Raw genomic sequence first — 14,052 nt, 5'->3', positions numbered from 1 at the left:
CACAGAAAACCATAAGAGCCCTTCTGCGATCCCTGAAGGCAACTGGCATAAGTTCTCGAATATATCGAAGCTGCGCCATGCTTGCGAATAATCAAGATTCATCTCTTCCCTCTCTCTCTTGCTCCCCTATTCCCCTCCCTACGGGTCAGGCAGCAAACAGGACAATATCTTGCTGGCCTCCTCGCCTTTATTTCAATTCCATTCTTTGTATTTCACTCTCCCTTAAAGAAATCCAACGCGCTCAACGTCACGTCCCCTGTTACGGAACAAAATAATAATAATGACGCGATAGCATTAGAGATCTCGCATCGCAGATGCGGTGTCGGCATCGGTGTCAGAGTCGTTGGTTGTGAGCGACAAATCAGGGTGGCCCGTAATCGAAAAATCGAGAAAGATGCAAATAAAATAAATGATAAAAAGTATTCCGTTCGAGTGAGAACTGAACACAGGCCTTCTGTGTGGCAAGCAGGTGTTCTACCACAAAGCGACGCCATTGCTTGAACCAGCTTCGAAAAATAAAAGCACTATATGATTTTCATGTAGCGAGAGGAGTGTCTTTAACGCGTGTAATATTGCGTGGCAGAAGAGTATACTCGCGCCAGGCGTCCAAACCGCGGTGCAAGAAATACTTTAGGTGAGCGAACGCCAGGACTACCCGTTGCGCGACTATGTTCTGCTTCGCAAGCACCCCGCGAGATGGCGCTACCAACTTCGACCCGATAGGCTGCCTTGACGACCGCGCGCATCGAGGCACTCTACGACCCGTTCAAGTCGATGCAGCGTTACCGCGTGCACAGCGGCCGGAGCCTGGGCCTACTTTTGAAGCTCTTCCAGTTAACCAGTGTGCATGTGGCGAATATGACGAATGCAACGGTGCGTGAAGTATTTAGTACAAGAAATAGCACCCTCTTACCACGCTCACTCAACTGATACGGTCGCTGAGGCGAAGCACATCCATTTGTCAAACGTTCGCTACCGCGGCGATTACATTGCGAAACGAGCGGAATGCAGGAATATCCCGTTTCTTTTGATTTCTCGTGCACCTCAGAATCCCAGGTAATCAAAATTAATTCGCCAACTCAAAATGGCGCACCGGATTTCCAACTTTTGGGTCCTGTGACATTAAACTTCTCAACTAGAATTAAACAAACGCATGCCAATGTTGGTTTTACTTTACTAAAGGAGCGTCCCGGTCCTATGGGTCTTTGTTTTTGAAGTCGTAAGTAAATATCAGGTAAACCTTTCCTATCAAAGAGGAGAAGCTACGCGACCTAGCGTCCAAGCTCGCGAGGACGGCGTGCGATTCGGTGTTGCACGATAACTTGTCACATTTAAGGTAAATAAGTAGGCGTTGTCTATTAATAAGACGCGGTCTTTTCGTGGTATCCCACGCCTCCATGCCTGAAGCCTTTCTTCGCGTGCTCGGGGCGCGAAAAGCGCAAACTTCTCTTTGCAAGATTTGTAGCCACTGTCGCAAAAGGGCACAAAGCACTTGCCCATTCTTTCGCAGCTCAAAAACGTTAGGCTTCCAAAGCAACTTCGAGCGGCGCCACTGCTCTTATCGCAACTGGGGGCATTCACGGCCACAACACTGCCGCCCCCGCTTCCGCGCACGCGGAGAGCTCTCGAATTGCATCTGTGGTGCGTCACAATGTAACTATTGCTGACCAGCAGTGCTCGGGCCGAATGAGGAGCGCATGCGCGCACGAGCCCTTACCGCCGCCGCTGGCAAATCCGGCGACAAACCGCCTTCGCGGGCAGTGTCTGCCCCCAGTAACGCATAGCTCAGCCGCGCGAGCGTCGCGCCCAAACTTGAGCTTGGGTTCCCTCCTGGCCACTATGGCATTTTCAAAAACAAGCTCAAAAAGCAACGGCAGCAACATGAAAAAGTGCGTGCACTGCACTGCTAACGTAGCACGTGGACTGTGAAGGTCAAACTCCATGTGCGCCAACATGCATTACTCAGCGACGAGCGACGAAACGGGCCGTTCGCGCGACGTGTCAAGTGGTTGATGTCGCGCGATAACTCGGTTTTTCATATTTAGAAACCGTCGCCCACGTGCTGGAGGTGCTTTGCCGAATTCGCCAGCAGCCCGCCACGGTCCTCAGTCCGGCGCGCCATCTCTTGGTACGCTGAAAACGAGAACATAATCCGCCTCTATCCAACAAGCGCTCCCTCCGCGTCGTTCGCTCACCTAAAGTATTTCTTGCACCGTGGCCCAAACATGTGAATTGAGCAACGAGTGGGTGTTTTAAAGGCCTACCCACTACAAAGCGCTCAGACATATGTAATCATCATCATCAGCAAAAGCATCAACAAAGTGAGCAGCTGCGATGGTTCGCGTTATAGTGTACTAGAATAATTTCTAGTGTACTAGATTATTCTAGTACACTATAGTTCGCGTGTTGCCTTACGGACGCGTAGTGGGCCCTTCGCTGATTCGCAGAAGGAAGAATTATGGCGTAGTGGACACTGCGCAACTGTATTTCCAGTAGGTGTCCTAGGATAGTTTTAAATGGCCAATGTTACGCGCACACACGTTCGTGTCCTTGCGGCAATGTTGAGGCATGCACCGAGAACCGAAGGCAGGCTAGGAGTTGAGAAGGCGATGAGGCGCATGGGGCCCTATTACACTATAGGGTTCTACTTTTGAAGACGAAGCTCAAGGGTCCCCCAGTTTATTTTGTCGCTGTCAGCAGAGCCGCAACAGGGAACTCAGCTTGATCAGAAAGTAGACCGGACAATTTGACATCAATCAGATGGTACTACAGAGCTTAAAAGAATCCGTATGTGTAAAACTTCAGCGCGCGAATTGCGCGAGCGTGAGCGGACGCGAACACAACTGTGGACTCAATAGGTCTAGTCCATATCTTAGAATACCTTCATATTCGACGCGCGTGCACTTTATCGGTCATATCGCACTTATCAAGAAAGGGGCGTTTTCCGTACACTGAATGTCAATGATCGATACCTACTAAAGGTGACTTTACTTTTTTTAATAATTCAGCGGGCCGAAGTGCACATCGAGCAAGCACTCGATGGAACAAGCACTCGATGCGACTCAGTGTATTTGCATGAAAGAGTGCAGTGACGCTCTAAAATCGAGATCAATGCCCAGGAACTCTTGATTTCAGAGAGTGGACGACTGTCATGTGAATGTCGCGCAAGGCGCCGGCGGCTATTTTCCGGTGCACTGCACTACAGGCAGCGGCAGAGAAGGCTCACAAGTGCGCTATCTACGCTCGTATACCTCGGACAGGGAACTATTGCTCGTTTTCGTGAAATGATAAAGAGTGTACTCGCGAAATCCACTCCAACAATGGAGTAGATGAGCACCTTTTTGCCAGGCACGATAGATAATATTGGCAACATACTGCGCCCTACAAGTTCGCGTGCTTGGATGAGAAGCATTTGCGTGAAATGCTTATTTCTGTCATAGTGAAAAAGGACACAGACGGGAGACAAACAGTGAGCGCCAAAGCGGCCAAATCCCTGATTAGAACGTCACATACACACTGAGGACTCGTGCCCATGCGCGGTAAAGCCGAGGTGTGACAGAGAATGACATGGTCGATCATTATAGATGTCTTTCAAGAATGCGAGGAAACCTTCGGTGATGTTTGGCTAATTGTCCGGTTAAATTAATAACACAGAAGCAGGAAATCCGCTGTACTGTAAGTACTGATTCATTGTAGAGAACTGATTAAAGGGACACTAAAGAGCAAAACGATTTTTCTCACTTTAGTAAAGTAGTCTTCCACGATACCAAAAACACCACGCTTGCTGGGAGAAGACGCTTAATAAGCGAGAAAACGCGCAAAAAGAAAATACAGGTGGTGACGCCACCTTGGAATTCCCGTACCGTTTGCCGTGACGTCACATATTTTTGACGACGCCTACTTGGGCCTACGTAGTTCCTAATCGGTTAAATCGAAGTACATTAGTCCGCTGAGGGGGCCAGAGACGTGACGTAACGAGTTTGTAGAAACTTCGTCGAGCCAGTGGCGCCAAAATACGTTAAATGTTCTTTGAAATCTTTTACGTCATGAATTACATAGTTCGGCGCGAAATTTAAAAATGAAACTTTGAACTTGGTTTTTTCCTCTAGCAATAAACGTATGGTGGTGAAATAAACTACACAAGAGTTCTCCGAGCACACTCTATCAATCTAAACCAATTCATTGTTTCTCTTTAGTGTCCCTTTAAAAGAACACATTTCCTCGTGCTATAGAGTTGGCGAAATTCATAGAGAAGAAATTATTGGGCGAAAAGCATCAATGACAACAACAAAACGCCACGGAAAATACTTCAAAACGATGCATTCCAAACTGTGCAAAGCAAATCACAGTCACGAAGAAAGGAGACGCAGTTGAAATGAAGCCACAATCTAAACAGAAGCGGGCACTATTCGCGCTAAGCGAGTTTCTAGAAGCGAGCGATATCCTAGGAAATTAATCAGAACAGCATTTTTGTTCAGGCTTAAAACTCATTGTATCATTTGACCCTGTTGCTTTATTTATCGCTTCATGTGTAAATTTATCCCGTGTCCCCGTGACTGGACTTTGTGTCAACCTTAGAATTATTGTGTGACTGGGGTGCATTTTGCCTCCTCTTTAGTGTTCTTATGGGAATGGCCATCGTGCCTGTGTAATTTTTTCTATCTTGACTGACTCATACGAGCTGGCGTTGCGCGCTAGTTTGTAAACACAAATAAGGCAGTAATTCAGGCAAAAAGGATGCTTGAAGGGATGAAATATTCTTGAACAGTGTGTCGCTTGCGTGGTTTTTCCTTATCCATTATTTTCACTAAATATGTTTTCTCTCAAAGGGAGTAGCCGGCGCATAAAAGCACCAATATCTCCTAAATAACACGCATTTGTTTTTAAAAGCGACAATCAGGCATACATTACGCGATGTGTTGACTCACTACAGCGATAAATTCCTGATGTCTAGAACAGGTGCTTCTTATTTGAACGTGTTCGTGGCAATGATTGATACATGACTAACACTCGTATTTCTAGTGAATGAATAAGCCCTTGCGCTACAAGTACTTGCTTGAAAAAGTGACGAGCAACTGTTTTTTTTTAAAACTTCGCATATCTTGCTTTGTACATAAATACCTTTGATAGCGGAACAATGGAAGGCAACTCACAAAACACGTTGCGAGGCTAGTTGGTGATACGTTTTTACTTAAAATATCCCAGCTCTACTTTTGACGAGGACGGGACAGAGAAGCGTGTGACATGCACTGTCATGTCATGTCGCCAAGAGTAGCGCTGGAATATTTCTAGTAGGAACGGAAGGCAACATTCTGGTAAGAGCCTGAGCCTATAAGTTGCCCGACTGTTTGGTACACATAAATTGGGTTGAGGCGTTTCCAAATAAAGGCAACAAAGGTGTGTCTTGGCTGAGTGCTTTCGAAGGCACAGACGGCGTATAACCTATAGCCGGAGAAATGGTCACGCTCTACAGTTTAGCTTCACGGCGCACACAGCGAGGCTAACGTCATTTGTGGCGTTCTTTGACATGGCTAGCGTGGGAAAAGTCTTTAGACTAGAGTGGATCGTACGCCGGCTTGGCTGACAGGCAGCATGCCATAGCGCGCAGTTAGGAGGCTGTGAAGGTGGTGCATCGTGGTTGCGCCTTCGCTGAACGAATTCTCGGCTGCTGAGCCGGGAATTTCTTCCCGGCCGCGGCAGTTGCATTTCGATGGGGGCGAAATGCTAGAGGCCCGTGTACTGTGCGATGTCAGTGCACGTTGAAGAACACCAGATGGTCGAAATTTCTGGAGTAGGGTACGCGTTTGGGCTGATTGATTCATGTTTTTCTGTTCGTAATTCCGGAGCCATCTACTATGGCGTCTCTCATAATCATATCGTGGTTTCGACACGTTAAACGCCACTTATTATTATTATTCGCCGACCAAAAAAAAAAAAGCACTGGCTCGCCGCACACAAATGCGCTTGGGCTAGCTGACCGCCACGCCGCAGGCACATTTTCGGCGATCCTGGCATCTCTGGTGTGAAGTTATATGACTACACCGGTCACCACGTTGATAGGCTGGCAACGCCGAAATACCATCTGCGCCATAAACGTAGCTAGCGTGTTGCGTACACGAGTTCGTTCCACAGTGGCGAGCACCAGGTTGTTGAACTTGCAGATAAAAGCAAGATATTATTACGAATGCTCATTTTTTATACTGCCTCCCTTGCACAATGCCTCATCTGAGGCCTGTAATGTATGTTTCAATAAATATATAAATGGAGAAATAAATAAATAAATATTTGACTCGAGTACCAGTTCAGTTTATTTACATTAATCTTCCGAGATTCATTTCAAAGCGACCACTGAGGCCAACGGGATGCGTCCGCTATTTGCCCCTGGACGACCGCTGTACTTGTACTTATAGCGATTCACCAACTATATCAATTATCTTCTCACACATCTGCGAACCCTCTGGGGCGACGAGGATTAAACGCGACCGCGAGGCGGCACCACGCTTCCTTAACAGCACGAAATAAACAAGCACCGATAATATACGCTCTGCGCCGTGTAGGTGTACCAAATGGCGGGAGTCTTAATTACTATACAGGCGCACCGTGACAGGACGGGCTGCAAAGTTCGGACACAGGTCGATAGCCCGGCGAACGAACGAGGAGACCGGCGCTCATTTTTTCCTCGAGGGTCGCGATGTGTGTCACCGCGTTTCGAGAACGCGTTTTGGGTGCTGCTTTCGTTGGCGAGATACGGCACGTCGCATGCATGCCCAGGTGGCCCGGCTATAATGCACTTGCTTAGCGTTTGTTTGCCACCGCTATCGGCTGTACAGTGAAACGCATCTACCACAAACATGACCTGGAAATGTTTCTCGAAATAATTCATTAGAAAGATGTAATAGTCCATGAATCACGTGGAGTGCATTTTATCGCTCGGTAACATCGTCATTTTGATGAATATGCGCAATTTAGATCAATAAGAGCCATAGAACGTTACTTGTTTGCAACTGCGCAAATGGCGAAGTACTAAATGCGGCACTGGGTTGGTGCCGGCCTGTGAGATATATTGATCTGAATCGAATGTCTTCTTATTTTGTCTTTTTTTTCTGCAAGCGCGCGTTGCATAGATCATGACGGTAGTCTGTGTAATTCGACCAAGACAATTTATGGGCTACACCTATATCTAGTGCGAAAAGGGCAAATTTGCCTCTTATATCAAGCTATATCGTTCGTACGGCACGTCGATGTGCATAACTCAAAAGAAGAAAAAAATGCTATAAGAGAAAATAAGAAAAAGGACAAAAGGTATGCGCGTGTATTTCAAAGAATACAATCCAACCTTTTGTAGCATTCCGTGCTCGTCTCTTTGCTGGCACTGATGCTAACGAAGGTTACGGCCCTATATGACATGATTAATATTGGCGGCTATCAACTTCCGAGTACTTCGTGGACTAACGCGTATTTGTTGAAGAAAGATCATTGCTTCGTTTTTTTTTTTTTGTTTGTTTTTTTTTGCGGGACAACGTGCGATTGAGCGCATGCGTTAGATGCGAAAGATTCGGAAAGAAACTTTGACGACGGAAGCTGCGCGACTTCATTATGATATCGATAACAATGTCACATAGGCATGGCCGCCAGAATCGAAATATTTTCTCGGCGTACGAGGTTGTTCGCGTGCTCAGAAAATGCTACGCTGGTCTGATGCTGGAGCATTAATCATAGAAGTGTTACTCTTACAGGTATAAGATAGCGCGACGAACAAGCTTTGCGACGAGAAGAGCGGCTCGAATCAACGCGGCCTTTCGTAGAGCTCCGCGATTGCCTCCCTCCGCACCGCCACGGTGGTCTAGTGGTTATTGCGCGCGACTGCTGACCCGAAGGTCGCGGGATCGAATCCCGGCCGCGGTGGCTGCATTTTCGATGGAGGCAAAAGTGTTTGAGGCCCGTGTGCTTAGATGCACGTTAAAGAACCCCAGGTGGTCGAAATTTCCGGAGCTCTCCACTACGGCGTCTCTCGTAATCTATCGAGGCTTTGGGACGGTAAAGCCCAGGTATTATTATTATATTGCCTCCTTCCCCGCCCCTCATCCAGCATACGCCTGTCTTTGTTTTTTGGATTGCCAGGCGTTACGCGCATAGGTAGAATAACTACAATGTTCATAAAGTCTATTTTAAAGGCGAAATGCATAGGTCTCTGTGTTTCGAGGTCGCGTTGTGGGCTGCAGAAAACATCACGTGAGCGTGCAGGCTGCGCGTCCAATTTGTCTTTATGGCATTCGCGTTGCAAAAAAATTTAAAAAATCGGCGTTAGCGTAATATAAAGTGTCCGGTAAAATAGCCACACCAAATGGCTTTCGCCTTCGAGTCGTCCTAGGCGAGCGCGTAAGGGACCCTTTGAGTTCTCTGCTAAGTGCGCATTCCTTGCGCTTCAAGCTAAAGAAAGCATAACGAATGGTAACCGACTAGTCCAACTCACCATGCTGCTTCTAAGTGCGCATGCTCTAGCAAACGGGGTGTATAATCTACGAGTTTAACTACACGCCCATGCATCAGCACCCGTTACGAAACGGGAGCGTGGAATGCGGAACAGCGTAGCATGCATTTCGGTTAGCAGGTTGTCAATACGAAGTGCGACTAGTGAAGTTTAACACAAGAACCACCTCAGACAAGAGTGTTCCGTCCCAGTTCACATACGACGGAAATGCGAAGACTATGCTCGTTCGATCCAAGTTGCAGCGTCGGTGCTTCCTCGAGTGGACGTTGGCCTTGCGTGATGTTAGTCGCTCACTGTTTCAATTCCCAGGACGTGGCACGCGTCTACTGAAATGGTGGGAAGGTTGCCAGATGTGCTGAAGCGCATTTTGTCCACATACCAGAGCTTCCCTCTGTTGTTCCGTGTTTTTGCGAGAACTTGCAAAAACTGCTTAGTGAGGAATCGGCGATGCGCTGGTATGAAGCGATGTCGTTTGATGCACGGGCAATTTTTCCGAGCAATTTTCCTTTTTCTTATACGCGAGTGGTTTTTTGCTAACGTTCGCGAGACTGGGAGAAGCAACGACAACGTGGAACGAGGGATGCGGGAAATAAACGTCCAACCGACCGAGACTACGCACTCTGAGCGGCAGGTCCGATTCGCGATTGTTGAAAACGCTCGACCGCCTGGAGACGAACACGACGCGTTTTTAATCGATTGAAACAGATGACTTACCTAACATAATTAAACACCAACGCCGAGCAGAAGCCGCGATGACAGTTCCTTGCGCATTATCATGTCTTTCACCTCCGCTATAAAATTCAATTTCTACACTGAGAATATATAGGCCAGAAAAGCGACGTCGCTGTCAAATAAGTCAGGTGCTCGCGGCTCGTAGGTCCGGAGACGCATTAAATGTAGTACGGAAAGTTGCCAGCACGGCCGCATAATGCGGTGAAGGTTTCCTTTCAATTCGGATGTGTTTTCTGCGGTGAGCTTTCGCTCGTCCTTGTTGCCCGTGCAGAGCAGTGTATCCAACGTCGCGACTCACAGGGAACGTGTGCGGTATATACCGAGAGGTCCTCAACGCGTAGAAGCACCGCAGTACTAACGAGGAAATACAAAGCAGGCTTCTCGGTCGCGTACGAGATATTCGCCCCATTTTCTTTTAACATTCCTCCAGAACGAAATAATGATAATATCATTCTCGAATCAGAGATCACCGCTCGATGTTCCCTTCAATTTGGAACACGACCTAAATATTTCGTGTACGCGATGAGCGCATCACTGTAAGCGCATCGCATCTAACACAGTCGTGGGGAAGCCTATTGCAGGCACTACTTGGTTCGTGTTGCCCCGTCAGCAGCAGTAAAATAAATACATTTACTGAAAGCCTTCACGTGGGCACTTGTAGTCATGAAACGTATCTGGTCATACACATTTTTCAATCTCGTGGCGTCATGGACAGAAAATATTCTACTACACGGCGTGTTCATAGCCTGTTCGTAACATCATCCTTCTTTATACGGTTATTTGCAAGATGACTCAATGTTTCCTTAGGATTTGTATAGTGAATCATACAAGCAGCAGCAAGTCCATGCATTCGCTCCCCCAACGCAGATATATACACGCACAGATGCACGAAGCGGTGCCTTTTTTTTTTTTCTTTCTTCCAGCTATTAAAGCTGTCTTTACTCTATCGCAGCTGTTATCCGCCGCACTAAACACTCCAATTTTATCAACATTCAAAAGCACAGTACACACATGGTTTGACAAGACGAAGAAACAACGCAGCGTCAGCATGGCGGCGACGTCCCTGCAAGTGAGAACAGCTGCTACACGTTGACGCGATTCGTAGCCGGATTTCGCAGACTTGTACGCCGTTGAAAGCGAAAGCATCTGTCTCTATATGGAGCTAGGATATCACCACGCTACGCACACTTCATCAAAACGAGAACACGAATGCAAAACGCCAGTCACGTAGAAAAGATGCAAGGAGAGACAAAAAAAAGGGAAGAAATAAAAGAAAAGGCTTCTCGAGCGAGAAGAGACGAGCAACACGCACGTTTCACCGATGCAGAGCCGCAAGCGCACGTTTCACACTTTTCTTTTTCGAGGCCGCGCGGTCATCGGCCGCCCGGCGCGGGCTCACCTGTATCCGTTGTATCCAGCGTACGCGCCGAGATGGTAGCCGGCGGCTAATTGCTGTTGCTGCTGGGCTTCGGCCAACTGAGCAGCTTGCTGCTGTTGTTGCTGAATGTGCTGCTGCTGCTGCTGCTGCTGCTGCTGCTGCTGCTGCTGCTGCTGTTGCTGCTGCTGCTGCTGTTGCTGCTGCTGGTGCTGATGATGAATCTGCTGTTGCTGCTGAGTGATAAGTCCGAGGGACGCGGCATGCGAGTACTGATTCAACGACTGCTGCTGCTGCTGTTGAGGCGGTGGTGTCATGGTTTGCGCCATGTGTCCGGAGTCACCTAGCATGGGCCCAGCGGCCAGGGCACCGCTGGCCATCGCCGTTTGCGGAGATCACCGCGGCTGCGGCGATGAAGAAAAGGGGCTACAACTCGGTCGTTGTGGTCTACACAGATGGGCGCGGGTAGTCTCACGACTACCACGGAAGAGCGTCTGGGCTAGTCACATGTACCGTCACTAGGGGATTGGGGGATCGGAGCACTCACACGCACCGTAAAAGCCTCGACGTCACCACTGCAGCAATACGTTCACCCTTTTAGCACACACGGCGTGTCATCAACTCGACTATGCACAGCAGACTGGTGACTACGAGAAAATCCAACGACGCTAGGATGATCCAGAGTCCAGTCCCGAGAAAGCGCGGCCAACGAAAGAAAAATCCGGGCTCGCTTCGCGGGCAACCGCGCGAACGCGATCACAAAACGGTTAGCGGTCGTCGATCGCTGGGGTGCGGCGGCCACTAACTCTCGAAACACGTGGGACACGCGATGGCAAAACAACGCGCCGCCGATCCAGTTGAGAAAAAATAGAAAAACACGTGCACTACGGAGCCACAACAAGATCGGCGCCCCGTTCTCCTCCGCTTAGCGCCGTACTCGCCGCTCGTCGTCGGTAACGTTGGATGGAGGATAGTAGCGACGGGCTCGGTGGGCGTCCCCCCAGCTCCTGGGAGAGGATGAGTTTCGAGCGGGGAGAGAACAACTCTCTTCGTCCGAGAGCGGCCGCTCTCCGAAATGCAGAGACGCGCCACACTCAGCAACTTCCTCCAAGTTCACTGGAGGAACCCTCCTTCCTCGCGCCCGACGTCCTCGTCTACGCACCGTAGACGTCCTAACAGGATAGCGGGGAGTCAAAGCCACACGCGGAGGCCGTTCGCCCGCAGCGCGCACGAAGCGGACGTGCTTGTAATGCGGGGAGAAGAATAAATGCGTGCACTATGCGCACTTTGTTTACAAACACGCCGGCCAGCTGGTTACGGTGGCCGGCTGTTGCCCGTTGTGAAGAAAGGCTTGATCCCGACAGCATTCAGTCGCACTTATTAAAATTTTACCAAATTGCAGCGTTCCTACACGCGACTAGAACGAGTTGCAAACCACGTTGATTGTGTATGGATGAGCACACGAATTCTGGGTGCGCAAGTAATTTATCTGTCACGTATGCCTCAGTGCACGGCTGAGGTGATGAGCGAAACAAATTGCGCTATCGACGACTCAGACAAAGATACAGGGTACACAGTACACGCAAAGCGCTTCGTGTGAGCTGAACGTACCTAAATATTTATCTGTACTCAATCTTCATTTATGCGTTCCGCGCATAGCACAATTTTTGTTTTCGAAAATCGTAACTTCAAATGTTGTGCTTTGAACGCGTTTCTAACGAATGACCTTATTTTCAAGTACCGAATCATTGCGGTGAGGACGTTTTATCTTATAAGAAATGCTTTGTTCTTGTTGCACGGACATTTCTATTGCAGCACTAGGACTTGGAGTATGTAAATGCGCGTGCCTTCGCCCTTTTTAACGGTAGTTGCGGTTGTTGGCAACGATGCGAGGAAAGCAATAATGTGACAGAACGAAGGCAGCAGTCGCCAAATAATTTCTAAAGGAACTCACTTACAGAAAGAGGGATGCATTGTGGAAAAGGAGGCGATAGGCAAATACAATTACTCATTGGTTATGTCTACGTGCCGGCCACTGTGCAAGTCGGATTAATAGTTGCTAGATCTGCATGGCGGCAACATAAGTGATAAAGTCCTGGGGAACTGATAAGAAGAAGGAACTTTGCACTGACTTTAGTATATTATACTCTAGTATGTTATTTTATAGACCCGTTAACGTGGAGAGATTGAGTTAGCCGATACCTCGGCTGCAGCATTTCATCGTGCGGTGCAACACGCATTAAACAGATAAATGCGTACGTGTATGAGTCGCTATTCATTCACATTATTTTTATTCTTTTTCTTTTACCGAGTTCCAAAAGTGCTTCAGACACAGTTTTGCATCAAATGACGTGCTACGTGACGCCAACAGGCAGAAAAAGAGTGTTCCACACTCGCCGTCATGGCTACTGGCGGCGCTGATTGACGCTCCCACGTTTAAATGTACATATATACCCTATAAAGTGGACGGGGGGATGGCCGCCGCGGTAGCTCAGTTGATAGAGCATCGGACGCGTTATTCGAAGGTCGCAGGTTCGGTTCCTGCCCGCGGCAAGCTACCTTTTCGCCCACTTTTCTTTCTTCACATTTACCTTACATTTACTACTAAAAACACCCCTTATTCAATGTGATGTATTTCATTACGCTGAAAAGATTGACGACGTTCTTTACTGCCTTTTCTTTGAATGTCTATTAAATACACAAGAATCTCACGAAGCGGTGACACAATCAGATCTGCGCATTCATTCCAACGGTTGTAACTTGATTGGTGTAAGCGTGTGTAAGCGTCAGTACGCTTGGACCAATTAGCGCTATGGTTAATTGAGAAGACGATGAGACCAATTACGGAATGATTGAATAAAATAACGATAAATCGTTGTCGCTGGAACTAACATTTGGACAAGATAAATGGCGTTCGCCAGGGCAGCCTGACGAAGAGAAGTTCTCGTGTCAAAACGTTAGCGCCAGTGACATTCCCTTTCCATCTATTTATCATCACATCAAGCTTTCATCTTGCCCTGAATTTGCGTCTTGTGTGAAGAAAATAACGAAGTATAGAGAGTAAGTATTCTAGGAATGGACTACAGGAGGATATATAGGCGACGTCGAAAAGAAGAGAACGAAGTGCATGCAAATTTTTCATTGCGTTCTGGCGCAGAAACACTGAACGAAAAAAAATCTAGGCCAGTTCCACCGCAAGTGCAAGCTGCACAGTCGCGGAGCGTTGATTCTCCTGTGTTTCCCTTGTGTTTATTGTGTTTTTATCTGCTCTTTTCTGTTCTTTTCATGTGATTGTCTGATTCCTTTTGCGATTATTGTATTTTCTGTTCTATGGTCTCCTTTCTACTGATTACAAAAACTGCGCTACAGTTACTGCGAAATACGAAGTTAGGTGGGAGACACGAAATGATGTGGACACTACAAGCGCAAACTATCAACTGAATTTTATTGAACA

General features: G+C 47.9%; 1 protein-coding gene across 2 annotated transcripts in view; it reads right to left on the bottom strand.

Annotated features, from left to right (window-relative positions):
• LOC119383913 (ETS homologous factor) overlaps positions 1 to 11,601 on the bottom strand; it is a 453,403-nt gene extending 441,802 nt beyond the window's left edge. The window contains exon 1 of one of the 2 annotated variants that reach the window (XM_049412712.1): positions 10,623 to 11,601. In XM_049412712.1, coding sequence (XP_049268669.1) covers positions 10,623 to 10,978 — 356 coding nt within the window. In that variant the 5' untranslated portion in view covers positions 10,979 to 11,601. The remainder of the gene's footprint in view (positions 1 to 10,622) is intronic. The other variant, XM_049412713.1, reaches the window with a different exon arrangement.
• Between the last annotated feature and the right edge of the window lie 2,451 nt (positions 11,602 to 14,052).

This window comes from Rhipicephalus sanguineus, chromosome 2 (genome assembly GCF_013339695.2).
Source record: "Rhipicephalus sanguineus isolate Rsan-2018 chromosome 2, BIME_Rsan_1.4, whole genome shotgun sequence".
Taxonomy (NCBI): Eukaryota; Metazoa; Arthropoda; class Arachnida; order Ixodida; family Ixodidae; genus Rhipicephalus; species Rhipicephalus sanguineus.
Note: the sequence above shows the minus strand (reverse complement) of the source record. Positions and strands in the feature narration are given on the sequence as shown.